The sequence below is a fragment of the Cervus canadensis genome, chromosome 6 (assembly GCF_019320065.1).
Source record: "Cervus canadensis isolate Bull #8, Minnesota chromosome 6, ASM1932006v1, whole genome shotgun sequence".
Lineage (NCBI taxonomy): Eukaryota > Metazoa > Chordata > Mammalia > Artiodactyla > Cervidae > Cervus > Cervus canadensis.
Window position 1 is genome coordinate 60,762,158 of NC_057391.1, and position 24,828 is coordinate 60,786,985.

The 24,828-nt window shown below is 55.9% G+C and overlaps 2 protein-coding genes across 2 annotated transcripts; one reads left to right on the top strand and one right to left on the bottom strand.

Moving 5' to 3' along the window:
• Positions 1 to 180: 180 nt before the first annotated feature.
• Positions 181 to 4,079, bottom strand: DUOXA2 (dual oxidase maturation factor 2). Its single transcript, XM_043472104.1, has 6 exons — positions 3,620 to 4,079; positions 2,419 to 2,476; positions 2,000 to 2,134; positions 1,539 to 1,752; positions 947 to 1,161; positions 181 to 557 (listed from the first exon to the last, which is right to left on the bottom strand). The coding sequence occupies exons 1-6, from the start codon at positions 3,764 to 3,766 to the stop codon at positions 364 to 366; spliced, it is 963 nt and encodes a 320-aa protein (XP_043328039.1). The 5' UTR covers positions 3,767 to 4,079; the 3' UTR covers positions 181 to 363.
• A 104-nt stretch (positions 4,080 to 4,183) lies between these two features.
• Positions 4,184 to 23,718, top strand: DUOX2 (dual oxidase 2). The gene is made up of 34 exons (XM_043472097.1): positions 4,184 to 4,261; positions 4,628 to 4,704; positions 4,953 to 5,042; positions 5,300 to 5,464; positions 6,062 to 6,249; positions 6,388 to 6,589; positions 6,694 to 6,860; positions 7,227 to 7,287; positions 7,409 to 7,505; positions 7,953 to 8,043; positions 8,320 to 8,422; positions 8,851 to 9,014; positions 9,545 to 9,720; positions 9,942 to 10,060; positions 10,426 to 10,563; positions 10,786 to 10,899; positions 11,089 to 11,291; positions 11,589 to 11,774; positions 13,165 to 13,390; positions 13,470 to 13,563; positions 15,436 to 15,623; positions 16,135 to 16,204; positions 16,629 to 16,712; positions 17,241 to 17,419; positions 17,559 to 17,789; positions 17,965 to 18,064; positions 18,767 to 18,816; positions 19,103 to 19,230; positions 19,483 to 19,636; positions 20,869 to 21,101; positions 21,324 to 21,482; positions 21,626 to 21,781; positions 21,891 to 22,019; positions 22,305 to 23,718. Exons 1-34 carry the CDS (start codon positions 4,248 to 4,250, stop codon positions 22,425 to 22,427), a joined length of 4,659 nt encoding a protein of 1,552 aa, XP_043328032.1. The 5' UTR covers positions 4,184 to 4,247; the 3' UTR covers positions 22,428 to 23,718.
• The last annotated feature ends 1,110 nt before the right edge of the window (positions 23,719 to 24,828 follow it).

Sequence of the window (24,828 nt, forward strand, 5' to 3'; positions counted from 1 at the left end):
TCTTCCCTGGACTCACTAGAGGGCACCCTCTCCCGGATTACTCTGCATTTTTCAGACAGACAGAACCCAGCGTGAGTGGCAATGCAGAGAAAGAGTGTACTAAGACTACCTCCAACCTAGGGAAGTCTGGTATGCCCGGAAAGCCTTTAAAAGCCGGGGAAGATAATGAAGGAAAGTTTCTAGAAAACAAAAACAGAAAGAATTTATTTCCAGCTCACCCTGGGAGATTCTTTCCCTGAAGCGGGGGTCACATCTGAGGCCACCGGCCTCTCCCACCGCGCTCCCGGAGCTACTCCGCTCGGCGGGCACCGCACCCCGGCCTGCGCGGACCAAGGCAGAGTAGGAGTCCGACGTTGAGTCCTTTCACAGGTTAGTACTGATGGTTAAGTCCGAGGCCCTGAACTGTTTATGCAGTGGGTTGCTGAGGATGAGAGGCGAGCTCCCCTTCGTCGGACTTTCGAGGTCCTTGACGCTTCCTTCCAAGAAGAGGCGAAGAGCGCTGGGCCGAGCGTAGTGCAGACTCAACACCGCGGCTCCGAGGAGAAGGCACAGGACGCCTGCGACAGCACAGTCAGGGCGGGGTTGGGGGTGGGTAAAGGGGGCTGTAAGGGCTTCAGAGCCCGGCCTCCCCATCTCCATCTATGAGAGATATCTGCATTTCCTCCCCAGATACACACGCGCGCGCGCGCGCGCGCAGAAAGATCTCTAGTATGGAATACATGATACGCGGGTTCGCATGCTCAGTGGGGTAAGATACTGAAGGAACCCTTCCGAGCTCGGTCCCCCTCATCTGCAAAATAGGTGTAACAGTGCCAGCGTCTACGAACTATTGAGCGGGACAGATCAGATAATTTATGTGAACTCACTATGCAAACTGGAAAGCGCACACTGGTATAAATCCCGTCCCCGCTCCCAGCCACCGGGGGCGTGTTCCCTCGGTCCTCACCAGTGGCCAGCGTGATCCAAAAGGCTGCGCCATAGTGAGTGGTGAGCTCGGAGGAGCCGAGGCGGAGCTGGCAGAGAGGCACGCTGGAGATAGAGGCGAAGGCGAACACCGAGAAGAGCGCGAAGGCGCCGGTGATTAGGAGAGCCAGGCCTCCGTAGTGCGGAACCGGCATGGAGAGCAGCATGTTGGAGAGGAGCCAGAAGCAGAAGGCCACCCTGCGGGGAGGGGGCGGCGGCGCTGTGAGCCGGGTCCCCCAGCACGCCCGGCTTCCCGCGGGCTCGCTGGCTCTGCATCCCAACCCAGAACCAAAGTCTGGGGCTGGGATGGCAGAGGCGCAGGGAAATACCGGAGGAGGGTAGCCGACGCCCAGCCGTTTCTGGTTCTCTTCGGATTCCCGCGGCCGGTACCGACCTCGTAACCATCTGCCCCCGAGGCTGCGATTCTCACCCCAAGCGCGTCGGGCTGCAGCGGGAACTCACATCCTCCGGCTCACGCGCCTCCACCTCACCCCCACCCCCGCCACATACACACACACACACAAACGCGTGCGCGAGAAATCGAGCGCGCGCAAGTACGCAGAGTGGCTTCTCACCATAGAGTGGCCGAGGCGTAGTGTCCCGCCAGACGGTATTGGTAGTAAACGCCGCAGGGGCTGCTCGGAGTGAACTTCTCCGCCAGATAAAGAACTGGGTAAGGCAGCCCCTTCTCCAGGGCCTCCGCGTACGCCCCGGCATAGTTTTGGCCCACCCGCCAGATGAACTGCTCGTTGTAGTCGATGGTCTCGTTCAGCTGCTGCACTGGGGTCCCTGCGGATGGCGGCGAGGTCACCGGGCTGCGTACAGCTAGGACCCGGAGACTAAGCGGATTCAGTTGGGAAAGTGAGACTCCGAGAGAGAAATGGGTTTGGCAGCGGTTGAGGAAAACACAAATCAATGAGAGCCAGAAGCTATTTGAACTTGTGGGATCTGTCCTCACAGGTCCCCCAGCGGGTGGGACCCCTCCCCCACCCATAGTGTCTGCCAACCCCAGGAGCTCACGTCGCAGCCTCCTCACCTGTGAGTGTGATATTAACGCCCTCCAGGCCCACATGCAGACCGACGTGGGCTCGGACGCGTTCCACACTGAAGGCCTTGTAGGATGTTTTGGTGCTAACGCTGCCGACCGACCATTCTGCGCTGAAGTGCGCCGCTGTGGGGAGACGCACGCGGTAGGGGCGGGGAAAGGTCAGGGAGAAGACTGGGGACGTGCAATTGGGAGAGTGGTGATGGGAGGTGGGAAATGGTGCACAGAGTTGGGCGGGGGGCGCGTCTAGAGCCCAATCCATATACGCGGTAAGGGTGGAAGCGAGGGCACTAGAAAGAGAATGGGAAGGAATGGGAACCCAACCCAAGTTCTCCACTTGCCCAAGGGTCCTCTGGCCACCCCCTTCCTCACCCCAGGTCCTCTCCCCATCCACTGCATGACACACTCACCCACAATTTCTGCTCCTATGAACAGGCTGAGAAGAACTCTCACCAACCAGAACCACCGCTGCAGGAACACACACTGGGTCAGGTCTGGGTAGTGCCTGACCAGATTCCCGCAGACCTCCCTTGACCCCACGCTGCCCTGGCCCTTAGTGCCTCTGCAACTTCCCTCTCTTGCCCACCTTTCCCAGTTACATTCTTGACCTTTAAAGGCTGAAGTCAAGTCATGCAAGTCCCTCTGAACCACTGACATGTCTGATGTTTTCTGGCTGCATGTTTCTACCTCCCTAGCTCCATTTCCCAGTCCACCCTGCCACTGGGCTGTCTCTATGCTTTCCCACCACCCCCACAACCTTTCTTCTCTGGCTGTCTGGTTCCTACTCCTGGTGCTGTCTCCTGCCCGGCTCACTGCCATGGTGAGGCTCAGTGAGACCAGAAGTGCTAGGCAGGCAGGGGTCACCTCCCTCAGGAGAGGGAGGCCTCAGGGTCTGGTCACCAGGTGGAGGAGGTGGGACACTACATGTCAGATATTACTAGGTGTGCCAGTTTTCCAGAAAACCAACACAAGACCTGGGGAGGCTTGAGAAACAGACAACTTAGGTTCTGGGAGAGGGGGAAATCTAAGAAAAAGTGCCCAGTTTACCACAACTTTGAAGAAATTGCTGTGCAGAAGTCTTTAGGTTGGAGGCACATGACAACCAAGAGCAGAGGTGAAACACAGCAGTCTGAGATGCTGTTTTCTGTCCTCTTAGCCAGACGGTCATCACCCGGAGGTCAGGATGGGGGTGGAAAGGGAGTGGAGGTGCAGCCTGGGGACAGGAGGAGGTCCCTGCAGCAGGTGAAGCCTTGGACTGACCCCAGGATTACCAGACTGGACACCCACTCTCTGCAGCAGCCTCCTGAATGTTCCACCTGGGGGTCCTCTCTGAATGTCCAGCAGAGGCTCTCTCCCTATTCTTGGGAAGGGGTGCGTACTGGACCAGACTACTGGTGTGCTCCCCCTGGTGTTTTGGTTCAGTGAACAGTAGTTCAGGTGAACTACTGGTGTTCCTTTGGTTCAGTGTGCTTGTCTGGCTCAGTGTGCTTCAGTCTGACTTTTCATGAAAGACCCTGCCGCCCTCCTACCTGTCCTGGGTTCTCCAGAGACAAGGTGTCTACGACGCCCTCCACCCCCCCCCCCAGACCAGAGCTTCTACTACCCCCTTACCGAGTGGCCACGAATCCCGGGTAAGATGAGCAAGAAGCTGGCGGCCAAGACCAAGAAAACGAGAATGACGATGAGTAGCAGGACGCTCAGGCCAGCGGCATGCCGGGGCTGAGGGTAGAAGGGCAGCACACCATCCCACAGAGTCATGCTGCAGCCCGACTGAGCTGGGTGTGTTCCAGCGGGGAGAGCGATCACTGGCCTCCGAGTCCAGGTCCCACTTCCCTTTACTCTGTCCCCTGCGTGCTAGCACTGGACCCAATGGACAAGTCAAGTCTGAGGGTCTCGGCTCACCTTTAAGGAAGCCAGCAGCTAACTGCCCTCAGGCGTTCTGGATTGGCTGAGACCGAGTTAGGTAAGTGGGAGAGCGGACTCTGAGGGTTCGCTCTGCGTTTGGAAGTCGTATGGGACCTGAAACCCCTTTTATAGCAGCGTGGGCCGCGCGCTGAGAGCGGTCGGGACTTTGCAGCTGGGTCCCGGAGGGAAAAGATCATGCAACTAAGAGGCGGAGGTTAATTATGCAAATAAGAGGAGCCCCACCCGCCTAGCAAGAGGGAGCCGCCCGGTCCAGATGCTCACATCTGGCGCTGGTCTAGCCTAAGTGGAACGTCTGCACAGCCGGCCTCAGAGGATGCAGAGAGGAGGGTGAGAGTGAAGCCGGGGGAGGCTGAGGATCTGCGGAGCTGGGGAGGGAGGGAGGCAGGGAGCAGAGCAGAGAGGCAAAGATTCCAAGAAAAAGACTTCTGACCCGGACGGGGTCCCTAAGCCAGAGGTTGGACGGGTACATGGGACTTGATCTTCCCATCCCTCAGTGTCCATGGACAAGTATTCACTGAGGGATATGAGAGGCTTGTGCCCTTTAAAAGGTGCCCTGTAGGTGTGGGTCCTTGGCGAGACTTCTAAAAGCTTCGCTCCAGAAGTGGGGGTGGACACAGCTAGCGCCAACTGTCGGCGGTGGGGGAGGCTGGCTCTGTATTCCTCCTGTACCACCTCCCACCCCGCTGGTCGCAGGGTCAACATGCTCCGCGCAAGGCCAGAGGTACTGGTGCTCCTGGGAGTTCTGCTGACTCTACTCCTGGATCCAACGGGTAAGTACCAGGCGCTAGTTCCCTTAGGAGTTGGGCAAGGGATTGGTGCAGGCAAGAGGCTTCCTGGGGCTGGAAGATGGGGTGAGATCGCTGCGCGGCTCAGCGAGATGGGAAACTTCCCCGCGCGAGCATCGCCACTTGGGTCGGGTTGGGGGCCCTCGGCTGGTTGGAGACGCAGACCGAGGCCATCGGGTCCCCCAGGGGTCGTAAGGAAGCTAGCAATGAGCGGACCACTCTCTGACCCACAGGTGGCCAGGACTCACTCTCACTGACCTGGGAAGTGCAGCGCTATGACGGCTGGTTCAACAACCTGAGGCACCACGAGCGTGGCGCTGCGGGTGCGTCCTGCGGCCTGGGGTGGGGAACGGCTAGTGGAAGGCAGAGGTGAGGGAGACCCTGCGCGGAGAAGCTGGCGGGGAGGGAGCGCGCCAGACAGCCGCCCCGCTGCCTGCGCGGCCAGCTCCTATACACACCTGAAGACTGAAGAAGGGGTCTGGTGGGTGGGAGTGGGGGTTGGAGGGAGGTGTAGGGCGAGGTTCAAAGGCTTGTTGGGAACGGCGTGCTCTGACAGAGCCCGGCTCCCTGCTTCGCACAGGCTCCCGACTGCAGCGCCTTGTACCGGCCAACTACGCGGATGGCGTGTATCAGGCTCTCGGGGAGCCGCTGCTGCCCAACCCGCGCCGACTCAGCAACGCCACCACGCAGGGAAGCGCCGGGAGGCCGTCCGGCCGCAATCGCACGGTCCTGGGGGTCTTCTTCGGTGAGGGCAAATGGGAGAACAGTTCCGGTGAGGGTTGACCAGGCGCTTAGCTCAGCGCCTAGGGAGAGGGGCCCTGAGGCCGCTCTGCAAGTCCACAGGACACCGATCCACGTCCTTCCAACCACGTCCTCACCGCCCCCCAACCCATCCCCTCAGGCTACACTTGGAGCCTTTGTTCGTCTTGGACGGATTTGAGGGTGTTAACCAGCGGGTATTTTGCTCTCCTAATCTTTCTCTTACCCTTACTCCAAACCCAGGAGTGCCACTAGCCTTCCCTGTAGCTCCTTGGAGCTAGGTCCCCTGCCGCCCCTCTCCTCTCATTGTGAGGGTTAACTTCTTTACCCCCGGAGAGGGAGGGGGAGGCACGATCTGTTAGGAGATGGGGACTGGCTCCAGGGAGCCCTTACATTTATTGTATTATTTTGATTCTCACCACGACGTGATGGGGGTGGGCGAGGAGGGTACTATAACCCCACTTTACAGTTTAGAAGAAAGTTTTAGAGCTGGTGGCGCGGCGCTCGAATTGGAACATCTGTCCTTAGGCTCCCTGGCGGTGGGGAATAGCGATTCTTACCAGATTGAACCCCACGTCCGCAGGCTACCACGTGCTGTCGGACCTGGTGAGCGTGGAAAAGTCTGGCTGCCCAGCCGAGTTCCTCAACATCCACATCCCGCCCGGAGATCCCGTGTTCGACCGCGACCGGAGCGGGGACGTGGTCCTGCCCTTCCAGAGGAGTCGCTGGGACCCCGAGACCGGACAGAGCCCCAGCAACCCCCGGGACCTGGTGAGCGCGGCAGGCGGGGATGGGGGGCTGGCGGGACCCGAGGCAACCGCGCCGCACCCACGACACCCGCGGGCCCTCAGCCCTCCCGGACCCGCCTGGCCGCCCGACCCCCGGCTCAGCCTCCCGCCGTCCCCGCAGACCAACGAGGTGACCGGCTGGCTGGACGGCAGCGCCATCTATGGATCCTCGCACTCCTGGAGCGACGAGCTGCGGAGCTTCTCCGGGGGGCAGCTGGCGTCGGGGCCCGACCCCGCCTTCCCGCGGGCGGCGCAGGCCCCGCTGCTCATGTGGACACCGCCGGATCCCACCACGGGCCGCCGCGGGCCGCGGGGGCTGTACGGTGAGGCGGCGGGGGCCCGAGGAGGTGCGGGCGGGGGCCGGCGAGGGCCGCCCGGTGGTCCAGCCCGCGCTCATCTCCTCCCTGCGTTCCTGTGGCGCGTGCAGCCTTTGGGGCCGAGCGAGGGAACCGCGAGCCCTTCCTGCAGGCGCTGGGTCTGCTCTGGTTCCGTTATCACAACCTGTGGGCGCAGAGGCTGGCCCGCCGGCATCCGCTCTGGGGGGACGAGGAGCTGTTTCAGCACGCGCGCAAGAGGGTCATCGCCACCTACCAGGTGGGTCCCCCACGGCCTGGTCCCCGGGAGACTCCAGAGCCCTCGGTCCTGGACGACCCCGCCAGAAACCACCCCCTCTCTCCAGAGAGCTGCCGTCTAGGAAAAGCCCCTGAGGGTGATAAGCAGGCAAAGCGCTACTCACGCAGGAGGTTTTCCAGTCATTATCATTTCGCAGCCCGCTCCCCACCCGCTTGCCCTGGTTGCTTGTGGGGAACAGGAACCTCCGCACCTCTTCTGTCTGAGAGTCTCTCCCGTGACTGCCCTTGCCTGGTCCTCATCTCCCACCTAAGCCTTCCTTGAGCTCAGATCTCTCGTGGCCTGGCTGTTACAGCGCTGGCCTCCCCTTTCCCCTCCCTTGACCCTCAGAACATCGCCATGTATGAGTGGCTGCCCAGCTTCCTGCGGAAAATGCCCCCGGAATATGCAGGTGAGGGGATGGGGAGGGAGGAAGGGAGAACTTGCTGGAACTTTTTTGGTGGGGGCGGGGGGAAGTTGGGTGATTTAAAGGCTCAATCTTACCAATCCTATCTCCTCTCCACTCCTACCAGGATACCGCCCTTTCCTGGACCCCAGCATCTCCCCGGAGTTTCTGGCTGCCTCTGAGCAGTTCTTCTCCACCATGGTGCCCCCTGGCGTCTATATGAGGTGAGGGAGGGTCTGGCTGAGCAGCACACTGGCAGAGGTGAAGATTCAGTGGCCTTGGGGCCCCGGGACCTTTTATACACCCCACCCCCACAGTTTCATGGGGAAAGAGAAGCAGAATTTGGTACCCTGAAACAGAACCCAGGGGTAGGAGTCCAATCTTAACAGGGAGGTTTCCTCGTTTCCTCCTAACAGCTGAACTTCTGTTGCTGAGAGCAGGATTTGTCCAGCAGCTGTGTCACTCTCTTCCCCCTTCCCTTCCTGCCCTGTGTGGACAAAGAGCAACCTCTACTTTCAGTCCACGTTGATTGCCAAATCCCTGCCGCAGTCAAGGAAGTTCAGAGGACACCCCTTAGTACTCACCAAATGCCCTCTGAATGCCTCACCCCACATCAGCCCCACCCCAGCCTCCTTGAATTCTTTTACTGCATCCTTGTTTCACCATTTCAGAAATGCCAGCTGTCATTTCCAGATGGTCCTGAATGAGGGTTTTGGCAGCTCCCCAGCTCTCAGAGTCTGCAACAGCTACTGGATTCGGGAGGTCAGCCTGGGGTCAGGGACAAGGGAAGGTGGATCAAGGTCAGTCTTGTCACACAGGCTGGGAAAAGCAACAATTCCAGTTCACAGGTGTTGCTGCCTCAGGGTGGTGGGAGATGAAGGTAGAGTGCTCAGAAAATTATCTGGGGACAGCAGTTCAACAGGGTCTAGGACTGGCCCAGGGCCCTTTGTCCTGGGGTGCTGCAGTGGTCTGGGTGAGAGGGACCCCGCTCTGGGGAGGAGCCTGAGGACCGACCTTGAGTGTGCTGTTTCTTTCTAGAATCCCAATCTGAACAGCGCTCAGGCAGTGAATCAGCTGCTGCTAGGAATGGCCTCCCAGATCTCAGAGCTGGAGGACAGTACTGTGGTGGAAGATCTGAGGGGTAAGCCCTGGAAGATGAGGGGATGAGGGCCCAGAGGTCTGTGAGCCTGGGGACCCTTCTGGGTAGTCAGCAGGTAGGCCTAGGGTGCCTACAGTGTAGGAACACACACACAGCAAACAGCCATTAGAAAAAATTAGAGGAAAATAACTATTCTAAACTACCTACATACTGAGTATGCCAGTAATCTCTGGCACTTAGGTCTCTAAAAGTTTTTGTCCAGCTCCATCTTGAGGTTAAGGAGGTGGGACAGTGACTAGAACCATCCTGAGTCTTAGGGGAAGAGTTTTGCCAGAAAAATTGCCCCTGGTCACACATGGTGACATTGACATGTGCTGGATATGGGTGATGCCAACAGCCCAATTCAAGGCTGCTGGGTAAAGAAGGGTTAGGGGGACTGAGCCTAGAGCCGGGTCCTCTCTCCTCCTTAGATTACTGGCCTGGCCCTGGCAAGTTCTCTCGCACTGACTACGTGGCCAGCAGCATCCAACGTGGCCGAGATATGGGGCTGCCCAGCTATAGCCAAGCTCTGCAGGCCTTGGGGCTGAAGACCCCGAGGAACTGGAGTGACCTCAACTCCAAGGTGGACCCTCAGGTCAGAAATAGTGATGATAATAATGGCAACTAAAGCTTTCTTGAGGTGACACTAAGTCCTTTACATGTGTAACACATTTAATCTGTGTGAAGAACATTATAGAGTAGACACCATCATTGTCCCCATTTTACTGATGACATAATTGTTAAGTCCATCTCAGAGGCAGGACTCAAATTTAGGCATCTGATTCCAGAGTATCCTCACCACTACTCTGTACCATTTCTGCAGAGTGAGCCCTGGGTGGGGAGCCATTGTCGTATTCCTGCAGGGTCTCTCCCCATGAGATGGGTGACCCTGAAGCTGCTGGTCACTGGAGACAGGCAGTCTGGGTGGTGACACAGTGGTCCTCCCACCAGACTTGTCACCACCTGAGGGGGCTGCCTAGAAAGAGGAGACTCCCTCAGGGCTGAGCAGCAAGCCAGGCCGCGGATGGGGTCCCACGTTTGAGGGATGGGGCAATAGTGGCCGCCCCCCCAACACAAAACCACACACGTATACTCACACACCCCTCACCTCCTGTGGTGCCCCAGGTGCTGGAGGCCACGGCAGCCCTGTACAACCAGGACCTGTCCCGGCTGGAGTTACTCCCCGGGGGACTCCTGGAGAGCCACGGGGACCCTGGACCCCTCTTCAGCACCATCGTCCTTGATCAGTTTGTGCGACTGCGCGATGGCGACCGCTACTGGTTTGAGAACAGCAGGAATGGGTAAGGCCAGCCTGACTCCCACCTCAGGCTCTATCTCGGCCTGGACCCCAGACTCTCTGCCCATGAATGGCCCCCATGGGCCCTTGACTCCCAGCTGGCCCACAACTCTCCCCCCCAACCCCTCTGGGTCTATTTTTCTCATCTGGGTCCCCAGGCCCAAGTTTGCTGGAGACCTGTGACCCCTTCTCATCCCAAACAATTCCTGGCTTTCCCAAACTTAGGCTCTTCTCTCCAGAGGAAATTGCAGAAATTAGAAGCACCACTCTTCGGGACGTGCTGGTGGCTGTTACCAATGTGGACCCTGACACCCTGCAGCCCAATGTCTTTATTTGGCAGAATGGTGGGTGGCCTGGGAGAGCACAAGCAATGGTGGCAGAAAAGGGGCAGAGGTTGTTGGGGGGGGGGTCCCTTGGTGTTGTCTCAGGGGCTAGGCACCAGGCAGTTCCCTCTGTGTTGGTCTGGGAGGCCTGCATTAGGTACCTCCCCCAGTAGAGACTAGACTGATTTGCAGGCTGCACTCTGTGGTCGGGTTGGGGTGGATGCTGAGAGGTGGGATGTGGAAGAGGAACTTTGGAGAGGAACAAGTTCCAGGGAGGTGGGTCTGGGAGGGAGCGGTACCTGGCCCTTTGCAGGAGAAGAGGGGAAGGATGCCTGGCTAAGGAGTGGGATGCTCAGGCCTTGAGACCTTCTGTGCCTTTCCCGCAGGTGCACCCTGCCCTCAGCCCCGACAGCTCACAATCAACGACCTGCCCCCCTGTGTGCCCCTGACCGAGATTCATTACTTCGAGGGCAGTGGCCCTGGTTTTGGCATCACCATCGTGGCTTTGTGCTGTCTTCCACTTGGTAAGCTCTTCAGCCCTCTCACCCATGTCTCTTCTCTCAGTTCCCCTCCTCTCCACGGACTGTCCCCACCCCTTGTTACTGACTGACCTGTAGGGTTCAGTCCTGAGTTCATTTGAAGCCAGCCTCAGGGGGCCTTAGGAAGGGAGGGGCAGCAGCCAGGGCCTTGGTGAACCCACAGGTGAGGGGCTCCTCTCCCCACTGGCTCCTTCTGACCCCCTTCAGTGAGCCTGCTTATCTCCGGGGTGGTGGCCTATTTCCGGGGCCGAGAGCGCAAGAAGCTCCAAAGGAAACGCAAAGAGAGTGTGAAGAAGGAACCAGCCAGTGATGGAGTGTCAGGTGAGATGGGGCCAAGGGGAGGGAAGGGGGAAGAGAACCGAAGGCGTGGGGTGCTGTGAAAGAACCAGCTTACAGATGTGGGGAGAAAGCCAGGCTTCGGGGTGCCGGCTCAGACTGGAACTGGCCTGAGGGCCGGGGCCGGGGGAGCTCTGCTGAAACGCTCTGCCCTGCCTGTCATCCCTTCCCTAGCAATGGAGTGGCCGGGCCCCCGGGAGAGGAGCTATCCAGTCACCATCCAGCTGCTCCCAGACCGGCGGCTGCAGGTTGTGGACCGGCGGCTCTCTGTGCTCCGCACCATCCAGCTGCAGCCCCCACAACAGGTCAACCTCATCCTGTCCAGCAACCGTGGATGCCGCGCCCTGCTGCTTAAGATCCCCAAGGAGTATGATCTGGTATGGCCCAGCCAGCCTCCCCAGCCTGGGCTGCCCTCGCCCATTTCCCTTCTCATGGCGAGTCCTCTCAGGTCACCCCGTCCTCAGCTACAGGGCTCGTCTGTGAGGGCTGACACTGGGAGGAGGCACTTCTTTCCGAGGTCCCCACCCAACTCTCCCTCTGACCCCCTTGGGCCACTCACCTGGCCCTAGCCGGGTTGGAATGGGGGCCTTTTAGTTTCCTTCCCCCAATCCAAGGACCTCTGAGGGGAGGCTGAGCCAGAAGCTTGAGCACTGACATGGCCTTCCTTCTGCCAGGTGCTGCTGTTTAACTCCCAGGAGGAGCGGGGCGCCTTCGTGCAGCATCTGCGGGGCTTCTGTGAGAATTGGGCTCTGGGCCTGGACGTGGCTGAGATCAAAGAGTATGAGCTGTTCAGGAAAGCTGTGACCAAAGAGCAGCGGGAACGCATCCTGGAGGTTTTCTTCAGACACCTTTTTGCCCAGGTGCTATGACCAGGCCTTTTGGAGGCAGAAGGGGCCCAGGGGTAGGAGGGAACCTGGGCTGGACAGTACCCTATCTAGGGTGAACTGAGCTTCTGTCCTGCGGGCTGGAAACAGACAGCCCCGGTGGAACCCAGGTTTTGCTACTCACTAGGGCATCACCTTGGAGAAGGCAATGGCAACCCACTCCAGTACTCTTGCCTGGAGAATCCCATGGATGGAGGAGCCTGGTAGGCTGCAATCCATGGGGTCGCTAAGAGTCAGACATGACTGAGCGACTTCACTTTCACTTTTCACTTTCATGCATTGGAGAAGGAAATGGCAACCCACTCCAGTAATTTTGCCTGGAGAATCCCAGGGACAGAGGAGCCTGTTGGGCTGCCATCTATGGGGTCGCACAGAGTCGGACACGACTGGCATGACTTAGCAGGGCATCACCTTAGGCAAATTACATCACCTCTGCTCTGTTTTCAGTTTCCTCATCTATAAAAGAGTGATTAAAATAGGATCCATCCCCTTGGGTTATGAGGATTCAGGGAGATAGTCGACGTTTGTGGTCTTCGAAGTGTGCTCCCTGGACCAACAGTAACAGCCTCATCTGGGAATTTGTTAGAAACTCAAGTCCTCAGGCCCTTCCCCCAGATCTAGAAAATCAGGAACTCTGAAGCTAGGACCCACAAGCCCTCCAGAGGATTCTGATTCACTCTAAAGTTTGATAAACACTGTTCTATGTACAATGTATTTAGCCCAAGTGCTTGGTACATGATTGCATTTAATTCATAGAAGTTACATATGTGGGCTTCCTTGGTGGCTCAACGGTAAAGAATCTACCTGCCAATGCAGGAGATGCAGGTTCAATCCCTGGGTCAGGAAAATCCCCTGGGTTGGGAAGATCCTCTGGAGAAGGAAATGGCAACCCACTCCAGTATTCTTGCCTGGAAAATCCCATGGACAGAGGAGCCTGGTGGGCTACAGTCCATGGGGTCGCAAAAGTGTTAGACATGACTTAGCCACTAAATAACAATAATAAGTTACATGTATGTGACTTTTAAAATCAGGCACGTGGCATCCCTGTCTGAACTGACAAAAGAGCATATCTTTAGCCCCTTCCTGCCTATCCATTCATGTCTGCTGCAGTTTCTGTCACCGGTGCAGGCTCTTTCACTTTGCATTCCCAAACACTGTCCCTCCTTGCTCCCACCCCATCCCCTGCTACAGTCTCCCCTCTGCAGGAGAGCAGAAGCCCAAGTCAGAAATTTGTCTAATGATCATGAACAACCAGCAGGGTTCACCTTTCTGATCCAGACTTTGGGAGGTGAGAAGGGTCACTGAACTGCTTCCAGCTCAGGCCTCAACTCTTCCTCTCCCTCCCTCTGCTGCTGTCCAAGTACAGGTGCTAGACATCAACCAGGTGGATGCAGGGACCCTGCTCCTGGACTCATCGCAAAAGGTGCGGGAGGCCCTGACGTGTGAGCTGAGCCGGGCTGAGTTTGCCGAGTCCCTGGGCCTCAAGCCCCAGGACATGTTTGTGGAGTCCATGTTTTCCCTGGCTGACAAGGATGGCAATGGGTACCTGTCCTTCCGGGAGTTCCTGGACGTCCTGGTGGTCTTCATGAAAGGTGAGGGGATGGTGGACCATCCCAGGCGCCAGGTGTCTTTGAGCAGAGAGGTGACCGGGGTCCCCCTGTCTCTTCCCAGGCTCCCCGGAGGACAAGTCCCGTCTGATGTTCACCATGTATGACCTTGATGGCAATGGCTTCCTCTCCAAGGACGAATTCTTCACCATGATGCGGTATGGGGTGGGCCCCTCCAGTCCTGAGACGTCCTGCTATTTTAAACAGGAAAACAGGTCAGGTCAGAGGAGGGTAGGTGAGGAGGTTATGTGGCCATCTGCATTGAGAGGTGGTCTAGATAGTGCATCCTAGACACCCAGAGCATCCAGCTTCAAAGTTTATCTGGCCAGGCCCCTGCCCCCAGAAGGGTCTGTTTCTTCAGCCAACACCAGCCAGAAAATTCTCCCAAGTGAAAAAACACAAGCAACATCAAGATGACCAGTAACAAAGCCAACCAACCTCTTTTGGATGCTGTCAGGTCTTTGCTAACTCTTCTTCTTTTTAAAAAATTTTTTCTTATTTTGGTTGCACTGGGTTTCGTTGCTATATGTGGGCTTTCTCTAGTTGTGGCAAGCAGGGGCTACACTCTTGTTGTGGAGTGCAGGCTCTAGACAAGTGGGCTCGGTACTTGTGGCACACCAGCTTTAGTTGCCCCTAGTCATGTGGGGCATTCCTGGACCAGGGATTGAACCCGTGTCCCCTGCACTGGCAGGCGGATTCTTATCCACTGGACCACCAGGGAAGTCAGGTCTTGGCTGACTCTTCTAAGGCTGTGCTTTACACAGTGAGATCATGAATCCTGTAGGACAGATGCCCTTGGTCACTGCCGATGTTAATCACCAGGACAGGCAGGAGGAGAAAAACGGAATGTTGTTCTATATTTCAACCCTTCTCTCTTCCTGCTTCTTAAGCCATTTCTGATTGTGGTGTGCCAATAAAGACCAATTTTGGGCTCACAGACATCTTATTCCTGAAGACAGTGCTCCAGTAACACAGCTTCCTGCAGCTCTACAAGGACAGGGTTCATATCTCATCCACCTCTTCCGCACTGTGATAGGCACATAGCAGGCATTTGATGCATAGGCAACTGAATCAGATGAGACAAATGAGCAAATGAGTAAGCAGAATGCACAAAACAGCTCAGATCCTTTTAACTTTTATATCCCTGCAAACCTTACTCATTGGTTTCAGTGATCCCCTTCACTGCCACCTCTTTTGCAGGCCAGATACAACAACTGGACGTGGGCTTCTGAAAGGGCTAGGGTGAAGTGGATTGCAGTTGTCCCTCGCCGGGTGTGCTGCTGCAGGACCCTCTGGGAGAGAGTTTCTGCCCCTGGGGGCTAAGCTCCCACCTCCTCATCCTATACTCAGCGTGGCTCTGGCTCAGTCTCACCCTGAGCAAGTGGGATGATGTATTTTTAAAAAATGTGATGGCAGTTGTTTGCCGTGCCATGCAGGCAAAGCTCTTTTTCTGTTGGACTCAACACAAGTGTGCGTGTGTGTTTGCTTTTGTCCCAAAGCGCACCTAAGATAAAAGTATGGCCACTGTAGGTGCTGTCTCATTGGGTGTAGAGACACTTCTGCCTGCGCCCCGGGGTGTTGGCACAAGGAAGCAGAAGCCATTGCGTCTACATCTCCTCCCCCAGCTCCCGACTGTCTGTGCCCCCACTCGACCATGAATGGGGTGCCCGGCGGAGGTGTGGGAGGTATCAACACGAGAGAGGCTGCCACTTGAGTGGGCCATGGCCCACCTGGACACGTCCCTACACTCAGTGGACATTTATCCCAGCTGTAGATGCCCCCTGTTTGAGGGCTGCTTTCTCTAACTGGTCAAGGTCACTTTCAATTTTGTTCTGCCTTTCGGGCCATGGCCACCCCACCCAGCTTAGCGTCAGCAGCAGGCTGAATGAACACCTTCTCGGTGCCACTTCCTGGGTCACTGGTAACCACACTAGATAGTCTGGGGCCTGCCCCACCCAGCACCTGCCTGAACCTGACCTGGCCAGGTGACAGGCGGCTTTCTTCTCGGGTTCCCCCCACCCCCAACCCAGGTCCTTCATCGAGATCTCCAACAACTGCCTGACCAAGGCCCAGCTGGCTGAGGTGGTGGAGTCCATGTTCCAGGAGTCAGGCTTCCAGGACAAGCAGGAGCTGACGTGGGAGGACTTCCACTTCATGCTGCGGGACCATGACAGCGAACTCCGCCGAACACAGCTCTGTGTCAGAGGTGGAGGAGGAGGTGTGTGAGTCTGGAAGGTGGCAGGGATGGGCGCATCTTCAAAATGCAAGTTCCTGGTGCATAGCACTCAGGTCTTACTTCTCTCTTAGTCCTTGGTGCCTAGTACAGTCAGGCCTGTGTAATCAAGGGTGTAGCCTACAGTTGTGCAATTTGTACACAAAGATGCCCACGGAGGGGTCAGGGCAGGCAGAAATCTAGCCTACATGCTGCACATCAACCATGCACATTGATCTGGGGTGAGCCTGGCCAGAGGACGAACCCCTGTTTTCTCTATACAGGGAATCTGCAAGGCTGCATCCACCTGGAGGGGGGACCCTTTTCCTAATTGCATGAAGTTGCCACATTGTCTAGCAGCGGCCACCCTGTGTGGGTGCTCGGTGTGGGCAATGTGGGGAGCAAGGCTGGAGAGGATGTGGGGATGTGACCAAGTCACTGCCCGGCAGCCATTCTAGGACAGTCACCTCCCCACACTCTTGGGGAAGCCTGTCCAGCTTCTTGTTCTCCTCTCCAGGTGTTGGAGACATTTTTAAACCAAACATCAGCTCTCGAGTGTCATTCATTACTCGGACTTCTGGGGAACGGTGAGTAGGAATGGGGCATGGGAAGGTGTCCTGACTGGATCCCCTGCAGAGAAATGAAGCAAGTAAGGCTGGGGAGATCAGCCCCTGGACCAGACATTTGCCCTCTGAAAGTAGCTCTTAATGCACGGTTGTTCTGAGTCTGTATTCCGGCTGCCTCACACACATACCCACATACCCACTACTGTTCAGGAACCTGGCTCTCTCTCTGCCCCTCCAGGGCACAATCATCACACAGAACAGATGACCTGACCATATCCATTCCTTTGGTCCTACCTTCTGCTAGACTCCTCTCTGGTCAGTTTTATGGGCAGGTTCTGTGAACAGAAATGAATCCCAGGATCTACCCCCTCCCAGCCCACCCCCAACCCTGGCCTGGCTGCCTGCAAAGACAAGGGCAGCATGAGCCCCATTTTTCTTTCCTCAGTTCTTGCCCTCAGGGAGTGGGGTTCCCTGCCTCGAAAGCTCCGGAGTTGGGAGGCCCTGAGCTGAAGAAGAGGTTTGGCAAAAAGTGAGTGTTTCCCAGACCCTTGATCCGTGGAGACACAGGGAGAAGTCTTGGAGTCTCGGTCTGCCCACCTCCACCCACAAGAGACTGTCCTGAGACTCATTCCACTTGTCCCTGACCTGGCTGGCAGGCTGTTGAGTCGAATGACTCTTCAACCTCTTCCAACCTTACTCTTCAGGCCAGGGGCCTGGCACTCCATGCAACATCAAGATGGCAGGGAGGGGTCCCCTGGGTCCTGCCTGCTTTGGGCACAGCAGTGAGGCCTGGGCAGGGAGTAGGAAGAGGGATGGACAGGGCAGATAGGAGGAAGTGGAGATGGAGTAGTGGAGAGATAGAAGAGTGGGTGGACAGGGCAAGTCATGATGAGTGGTAATGGCTTGGGAGAGTGGGAGTCACCCCCCAAAAGCTTTTTCTTTCATCTATTGTGGCCCATCCTGACCGCTGCCAGAGCACCAGGTCTCCTTCATAGGGTGGCACTTAGGGGAGGCCAGGGTGCCCTGACCTCAGGCCACCTGCCTCCCACTGCTGCAGGGCAGGGGTGCCCCCTCCCCGGCTGTACACGGAGGCGCTGCAGGAGAAGATGCAGCGGGGCTTCCTGGCTCAGAAGCTGCAGCAGTACAAGCGCTTCGTGGAGAACTACCGGCGGCACATCGTGTGCGTGGCTGTCTTCTCGGCCATCTGTGCCGGACTGTTTGTGGAGCGTGCTTACTGTAAGACTTTCAAGTTGCAGGAGGGGAGGTGTGAGCGCCTTCTGAGGTTTTTCCCAAACCTCAGCATCTGGCCTGGGGGGCCCAGGTGTTCTGACTCAGGCCTCTGTGCTGTGCTGACCCACCCCAATTCTACCCCCAGACTACGCCTTTGCCTCACCACCGTCGGGCATTGCACAGACCACCTTTGTGGGCATCATCCTGTCACGGGGCACGGCGGCCAGTGTCTCCTTCATGTTCTCCTACATCCTGCTCACCATGTGCCGCAACCTCATCACCTTCCTGAGAGAGACCTTCCTCAACCGCTACGTGCCCTTCGATGCCGCTGTGGACTTCCATCGCTGGATCGCCATGGCCGCCGTGGTCCTGGCCAGTATGTGGCACCTGGGCATGCTTGCCAGGCTCCCCCTGGCTCTAGCTGTGGGGGAGACAGTGGGGAGACTGGAGCTACTGTACTTCCTTCTCTCCTGCCCGTGCCTCCTGTCTCTGCAGGGCTGGAGTTAGGGTTGGCCCTGGGAGGCATCTCTAACGGGATCTGTTTCTTTCAGTTTTGCACAGCGCTGGTCACGTGGTGAATGTCTACATCTTCTCAGTCAGCCCCCTCAGTCTGCTGGCCTGCATCTTTCCCAGCGTCTTTGTGAATGATGGGTCAGTTCTGGGGAGGGCCCCCCTTGGGAATTCTGGGGCAAGCCTAAGAGTACAACAGAAAAGAAGTAGTTGGCCCTAGACTCTCCACTCTCTCACTGAGTGAGGGTGAGAAGTTAGCATCCCGAGGAAGCTGAGAGATGACTTCCTTGGCCTCAGGAAGAAAGCTGGCCATGACTGGCCAGGAAAGGACTTTGGGAGAAGAAGTTGGATATTCTTTCCCATATGTACCTGACATACAGCTTGCTTTCTCAGCCTGCCATCCATTCACTGGGCAAACATTTATGGAACATGTCTATGTGTCCATCCCAGAGCTAGAGAGTAAGAATGCCAAGATACATGCAGTCGTTCAACAAGTATTTCTTGAGCACTGACTCTGTGCCTGGCATTGTTTGAGCACAGTGATAGAGCATAGAAGTAAGCTCCCTGCCCTCATGGAGCTTACAGAATATGAACCAGGCACTCAAGAAAGCAAAGGTTAGCTGCAGTAGGAGAATTCAAGATTACACAGGAAGAAGAACTGCTTTGAGATCAGAGAGTAGAACACAGGAGGCTGGGGCCCATGTTCTTTGGAAGGATCCCTGGTCGTCTGGGTAGAAGTCCAGGAACCTCTGTATTCAAGGCCATCAGGAACAGAGTCACATTGCAACAGTGGTGGAGCTCTTCCTGCCCCAGCCTGAGGTTCTGGGTATCTTTGTCCTACAGGTCCAAGCTTCCCCAGAAGTTCTACTGGTGGTTCTTTCAGACAGTCCCAGGTAAAGATTAGATGGTATGTGGAGTCTGGGGGCTCTGTCTGAGGACTTCTGATTTTGTCCTCATCTTCCCATGAATATGCACTTGTCTATAGTGTTGACAGTTTCCATTTGCAGGCTCCAGGAGAAGCCTTAGTTCCAGCTTCTTTGGTTAAGCTGTCCTGGGAGCCAGGGAGGAATGAAGGAGGCCAAGGAAGGAGGGCAGAATGGGGACATGCTCTCTGCTACTCTCAGCCCAGGCTGAGGCCCTGAGACCAGGACTGTCTGACCCTGTCCCCACTGCCCCCAGGTATGACAGGGGTGCTCCTGCTCCTGGTTCTTGCCATCATGTACGTCTTTGCTTCCCACCACTTCCGACGCCGCAGCTTCCGGGGCTTCTGGTTGACCCACCACCTCTACATCCTGCTCTACGTGCTGGTGAGGGACTTCTCTGGCAGGGCCAGGCCACAGGGCAGAGATGAGCATCATGATGTGGGGAGGGAGCAGGCTGAATTGGACTCAAGGGCTTAGACTGAGGTGCTGAGATCTGAGGCCACAGTCTGTGGAGCTGTGCCAGCCCCACGCACTCAGCCCAGGCCAGGGCCTGGGCAGGAAGCATCTGGGTAAGGTGGGTGGGGAAAGGGGGCTGGCCGGCTGGGTCTGAGCTGTACTAACTGGCCATGTCTCCAGCTCATCATCCACGGCAGCTTTGCCCTGATCCAGCTGCCCCGTTTCCACATCTACTTCCTGGTCCCAGCACTTATCTACATGGGGGACAAGCTGGTGAGCCTGAGCCGGAAGAAGGTGGAGATCGGCGTGGTGAAGGCGCAGCTGCTGCCCTCAGGTACCAAGCTGGCCTGACCTCGGGTGGGGAGCATGGGAGGTCAACTCATGGGATGTGGGGAGACAGCTCCCCAGGCTTCCTCACTCCCTTGTTGTTTCTGAGACCCTCTGGGGAACCCTACGGCTTTCCTGATGGAACTACAGCCCCCAGAAGGTGTGGACTTAGTTTCCAGGGCTTGCACAAAATGGGAGGTGACTATGAGAAGAGCCAGCTGAAAGGCATTCAGAGGGGTTTAAGGACGAGAAAGACCAGTACATGTGTGGCCTCGGAACAGGGCAGGGAACCGAACATCCTTCTCCCATTTCTTCACTCGGAAAAACCCCCTTCAGAGACAGACAAATGGCCCAGACCACAAGAGTCTGTTGAGAGTCAGTGCTCGCCAGAGTGGGGATTCACATCACCGTAGAGGATAGTGGAGGATATTTAAGGGTTGTGGGGCTGGCTGACCCTCAGAACTCACATTGTAAGAAAGTTAACCTCATTCGACTTTATATCAATCAAGATTACTTAAGAGCAAAGTCTCAGCATAGTCTTCGCATGCCTTTTGCACCCTCCAGTACTTGCAAATCTCCTTTTTCCACAAAGAAAGAACAAGCCTGAGGCTCAACTGTGGTCAGGCAACAAACAGGATCCAGCTAAAACGTGATAAAATGTGGTACTTTCTATTTAGAGCACATAACACTTAGACATGTAGAGTGGTGGTTAAGAGCTTGGCCTCTAGAGCTAGACAGAGCACATGACACTGGTTTTCCACCTGCCTCAGTGACCTAAATGTTCTTCTCAAGGTAAACTGAGTTGAAAAAATAAGCCAATTTAAAGAAAAACATCAGATAAATGATAATGCAGGAGGACGAGCGCCTAAGTCCCACCACAAAGGTAATGTTCACACAGTGGAAATTTGGTAAACACTGAGGTGGTACTTGGGGAGCCCGAGGTCCCCTGACCTAGTACACTGGTACCCAGGACAGTGGTGTCAGCCTGGGCCCTTAGTGGCAGGAAGCAGCAAAGAGGAGGGGAAGGGCTGGAACAGGGGAGCAGAGAAGCCCAGCTCTTGAGTTACCCAAGAAACAGAGAAAAGGGTCCTTCAACCCCCAACCCAGAAGCCCTACTAGCTCAGATCACGTGACTGCTCCCTGTGCCTGAGGTGTGTGGTGAGGACAGGGTACCTGCTGGTTCTCAGGTACCAGGAACAAGCCCTCTGATTCCTGCCTCTCCCTGCCCACGACCCTCAGGAGTGACACACCTGGAGTTCCAGCGGCCCCAAGGCTTCGAGTACAAGTCAGGACAGTGGGTGCGGATCGCCTGCCTGGCTCTGGGGACCAACGAGTACCACCCTTTCACGCTGACGTCAGCGCCCCATGAGGAGACGCTTAGCCTGCACATCCGGGCAGTGGGGCCCTGGACCACCCGCCTCAGGGAGATCTACTCACTTCCAACGGGTGACAGCAGTGCCAAATACCCAAAGGTGCCCATCATTGGGACCACTTTTTGGGGCTCTAGCATTGACGAGAAAGGTCCCCACCCTTCCTGACCCCAGGATAAGATGCTTCAGCTACCCCAAAGCCAGACTGGGAGAGGGCTGGGGTGCATCAAAGAGACTGGTTCTCCCTGTCCCTCTTCCCCCACATATCTAACCTCAGAGCTGGGGAAGGGCCAGGCTCGTCTCATCTTCCTTTTCTGTTGGCAGCTGTACCTCGATGGGCCATTTGGAGAGGGCCATCAGGAGTGGCATAAGTTTGAGGTGTCAGTGCTAGTGGGAGGGGGCATTGGGGTCACCCCCTTTGCCTCCATCCTCAAAGACCTGGTCTTCAAGTCATCCTTGGGGAGCCAAATGCTCTGTAAAAAGGTGAGTGTTTACTCTCTTCCATTCTTGAAAGACATAGGGGCAGACAGCCTGATTGTGTCCCCACATCACAGCAAAGCAGCAAGATAAAAAGCCCGTGGCTCCTTGAGCTGAGCTGAGTCAGAGCCCTAGTCATGTGTCCCCAGATCTACTTCATCTGGGTGACGCGGACCCAGCGGCAGTTTGAATGGCTGGCTGACATTATCCGGGAGGTGGAGGAGAATGACTGCCAGGACCTGGTGTCCGTGCACATCTACATCACCCAGCTGGCTGAGAAGTTCGACCTCAGGACCACCATGCTGGTGCGTCAGGGCCAGCCAGGGGGCGACTCTGTGGGTGTGTGGGTGGGCAGAGCAAGGCAGGATGGCCAAGGCGCTGGCTGTGACCTTCCTCCTCTGCTCCCTCCCCCAGTACATCTGTGAGCGGCACTTCCAGAAGGTGCTGAACCGGAGTTTGTTCACGGGCTTGCGCTCCATCACCCACTTTGGCCGCCCCCCCTTTGAACGCTTCTTCAGTTCTCTGCAGGAGGTCCACCCAAAGGTCAGTCCCACCCCCAACCATCCTTTCCCTGCCAGGACTTTCTGGCCCTTGAAGAGGCTGCAGCTGTGTCCTGAGCAGAGGACCTCAGAATGGGGTCCAGGGTTGGAGGAGGGCTTTAAACCCCACCCCTGCCTCCCCAGTTCAAGACTCCTCCTCCTCAGCACCTGGGGTCAATGCCCTGGTCAGTCCAGTCAGGCTTGGGAAGCAGCTCCTGGGGAGTGAGCATCTCAAGGCCACAGGCCTCTCCTCTGCAACCTCTGCCCCCTCCCCCCCAACACTTGATAGGTGCGGAAGATTGGGGTGTTCAGCTGCGGCCCTCCAGGAATGACCAAGAATGTAGAGAAGGCCTGTCAGCTCATCAACCAGCAGGACCAGGCCCACTTCGTGCACCACTATGAAAACTTCTGAGCCCACCTTCCCTGGTTCCTGGTCCTTCCATGGATCAGACCTGCCAACAGTTTCTGTCAGAATTCACCTCAAGCCTCAGCCAGAGAGCTGGAAGGGCCTCTCCCTCATTGTCCCATCTGTCCCAGGCTCTGAGAAGTTAGTAGAGACACTTGCAGCTCACACCACAGCAGGCTGTGGCAGATAAAGTGGGGAGGGGACAGTCTCTGCCTCGTGATAACTGAGGTGAAGAGACAACCGTGTTTTTCTCTGCTAGATCCCCATGTCCTTTTCCCTTCCACAAAATCAGTGTATACTGTTGGTGTTTTCTTGGCCTAGGCATTTGAGGGAGGATGGGGTGGGGGTACCTGGTGTGAAGAGAGGGCTCAAGGGAAAATCTCCTCAGGGCCCAGCTTAGAAGCTGCAGTGTTAAACCTGGCAGCCCAGCTGTCTCAGTTCAGTCTCTGAGGGCTTTTCCCTCCAGCTCTACCCCAAAGCCCTTCCTGCTCCTAGAGGATCAGGAACGCTGAGGAACCACCAGTGATGCCCGTTGCCCTCACCTCTTGGCAGACCCATCTCTTCCTGCTGGAGCAGCCCCTCAGCCCTGGTATCATGGGAGCCCAGCCTCTCTGCCCATCATCCAGAGTCCCCTATTGGCTCCCCACCTTCACAGGAGTTGGATGACCAGCTGTCCCAGTTTGTCCAGGACTCTCCCAGTCTTAGCACTGAAACTCTCCTAGGAAACCCCTCAGTTCCAGGCAAATCAGGATAGTCGGTCACCTTCCACAGGAGCCAACCTGGGACATCCCCTCCATACTCTTTAAGACCCTTCCTTTTCCTTCTTCAAGTGGCTCCTTCCTCAAAAGCTAAGCTTTAATTTAAAAAAAAATTTTTTTAGTATAATTTACATATAGTAAAGTGCACAAATCTTAAAGCTACCATGTACAACACGTGTTACTACTACCATCCAGATGAAGATCTAGGACATTTGCATCACCCCAGAAACTTCCCTTGTACCCCTGTCAGTCCACCATCCCCAACCCTTAGTAGCAACCACTGATGTGAATTATTTTATCACCCCAGATTCGTTTGTTCATATTGAATGTATTCTTTTGAAACTGGCTTCTTTCACTCAACACAATGTCTCTGTGATTCACCCATGTTATTGTGTATATCAGTAGTTTGTTCTTTTTTCATGCTGTGTCAAGCTCCATTATAGAGATGTACCACAGTTTGTTTATGGAGTCTTTTGTCGATAGACATTTAGATTGTTTCTACTTTCTGGTAATTATGAATAAAACTACTATGAACTTTCTTACGACTAATTGTTTGGTGTACATAATGCACTCATTCCCAAGAGGATATGTATCTCGGAGTGGAATTGCTGGGTCATAGAGTCCTCCAGCCAGTGGGACTTGTGGCAGGGAGAGTTTCAGGCCGTCTCCACATTCCTGCCCCAGGCTTCTCCCCCTGTTGGTTCTATTCTACCTCTTCTGACAGGTCAAATGCCTTGAGCCCCCTACCCTCTATACTGAAGGAATCTCTGAGAGAACTGGAAGGGCACCAGATCAGGGGCCAAGAGACCTGGACACTATGCTGACTCTGCCTATAAGTAGCTACAGAAGAAAATCCCATAACTTCTCTGAGCCTGTTTACTCACGTATTAAAATGTCTGTGTGGATGTTAGGAAGACAGACAGTGATACTGGCCCAGAAAATTAGATAGATGAGGAAATGCATGAGAATATATTGTACAATTGCAGTGGATGATGATTATTAACCTACTTATCTCCTAACAGCATCAGACCTATAGGCCTCCAGCCCTTCTGCCCCTCGCCGGGTAGACAACCAGTCATTAGTTCCAAACTCTAGCCCCTTAAGTCTCAGCCTTACTGTATTCCCAAATGTGGCCCATTGGTGCCTTCCTTATTCCTTTCTAAAGACCATTCAAAATATCTATCTGTCTTATCCTAACTCACCTATCCTTGTGAGGCTAGCAGATGTTGTTGACATGGCTGTCATGATTGTCCATAATCTCTACTCAGCCTTATCCTCCCTCATGCTTGGGCCTGACTGAAGGTCTCCTGAAGACTCCATGATCACTCTTGCCCAGGATCCAGACAATGGTAACTGCCTGTCCAGCTGGACAGAGGAACATCTGTGCCACCAAGATCTTAAGTAGCCTCAGGTGACACCCAGCCTGCCTGGCATTAGTCCTGACACCACACCCTAGCCAAGTTCCAGATGTCAGACTGAAGCATGATGATCCGGCCATGATTCATATGATCCGGCCACTGTCTAACCTTGTCCTGTTTCCAGAAAGCCACGTGTTACGTGATAGAAGTCAAGGACTCACAGAGAGGATAGAAGTGTTTTCAGTGTGGCTATTCACCAGAACTTCGACGGGCCCCACCCTTCCTGGAACT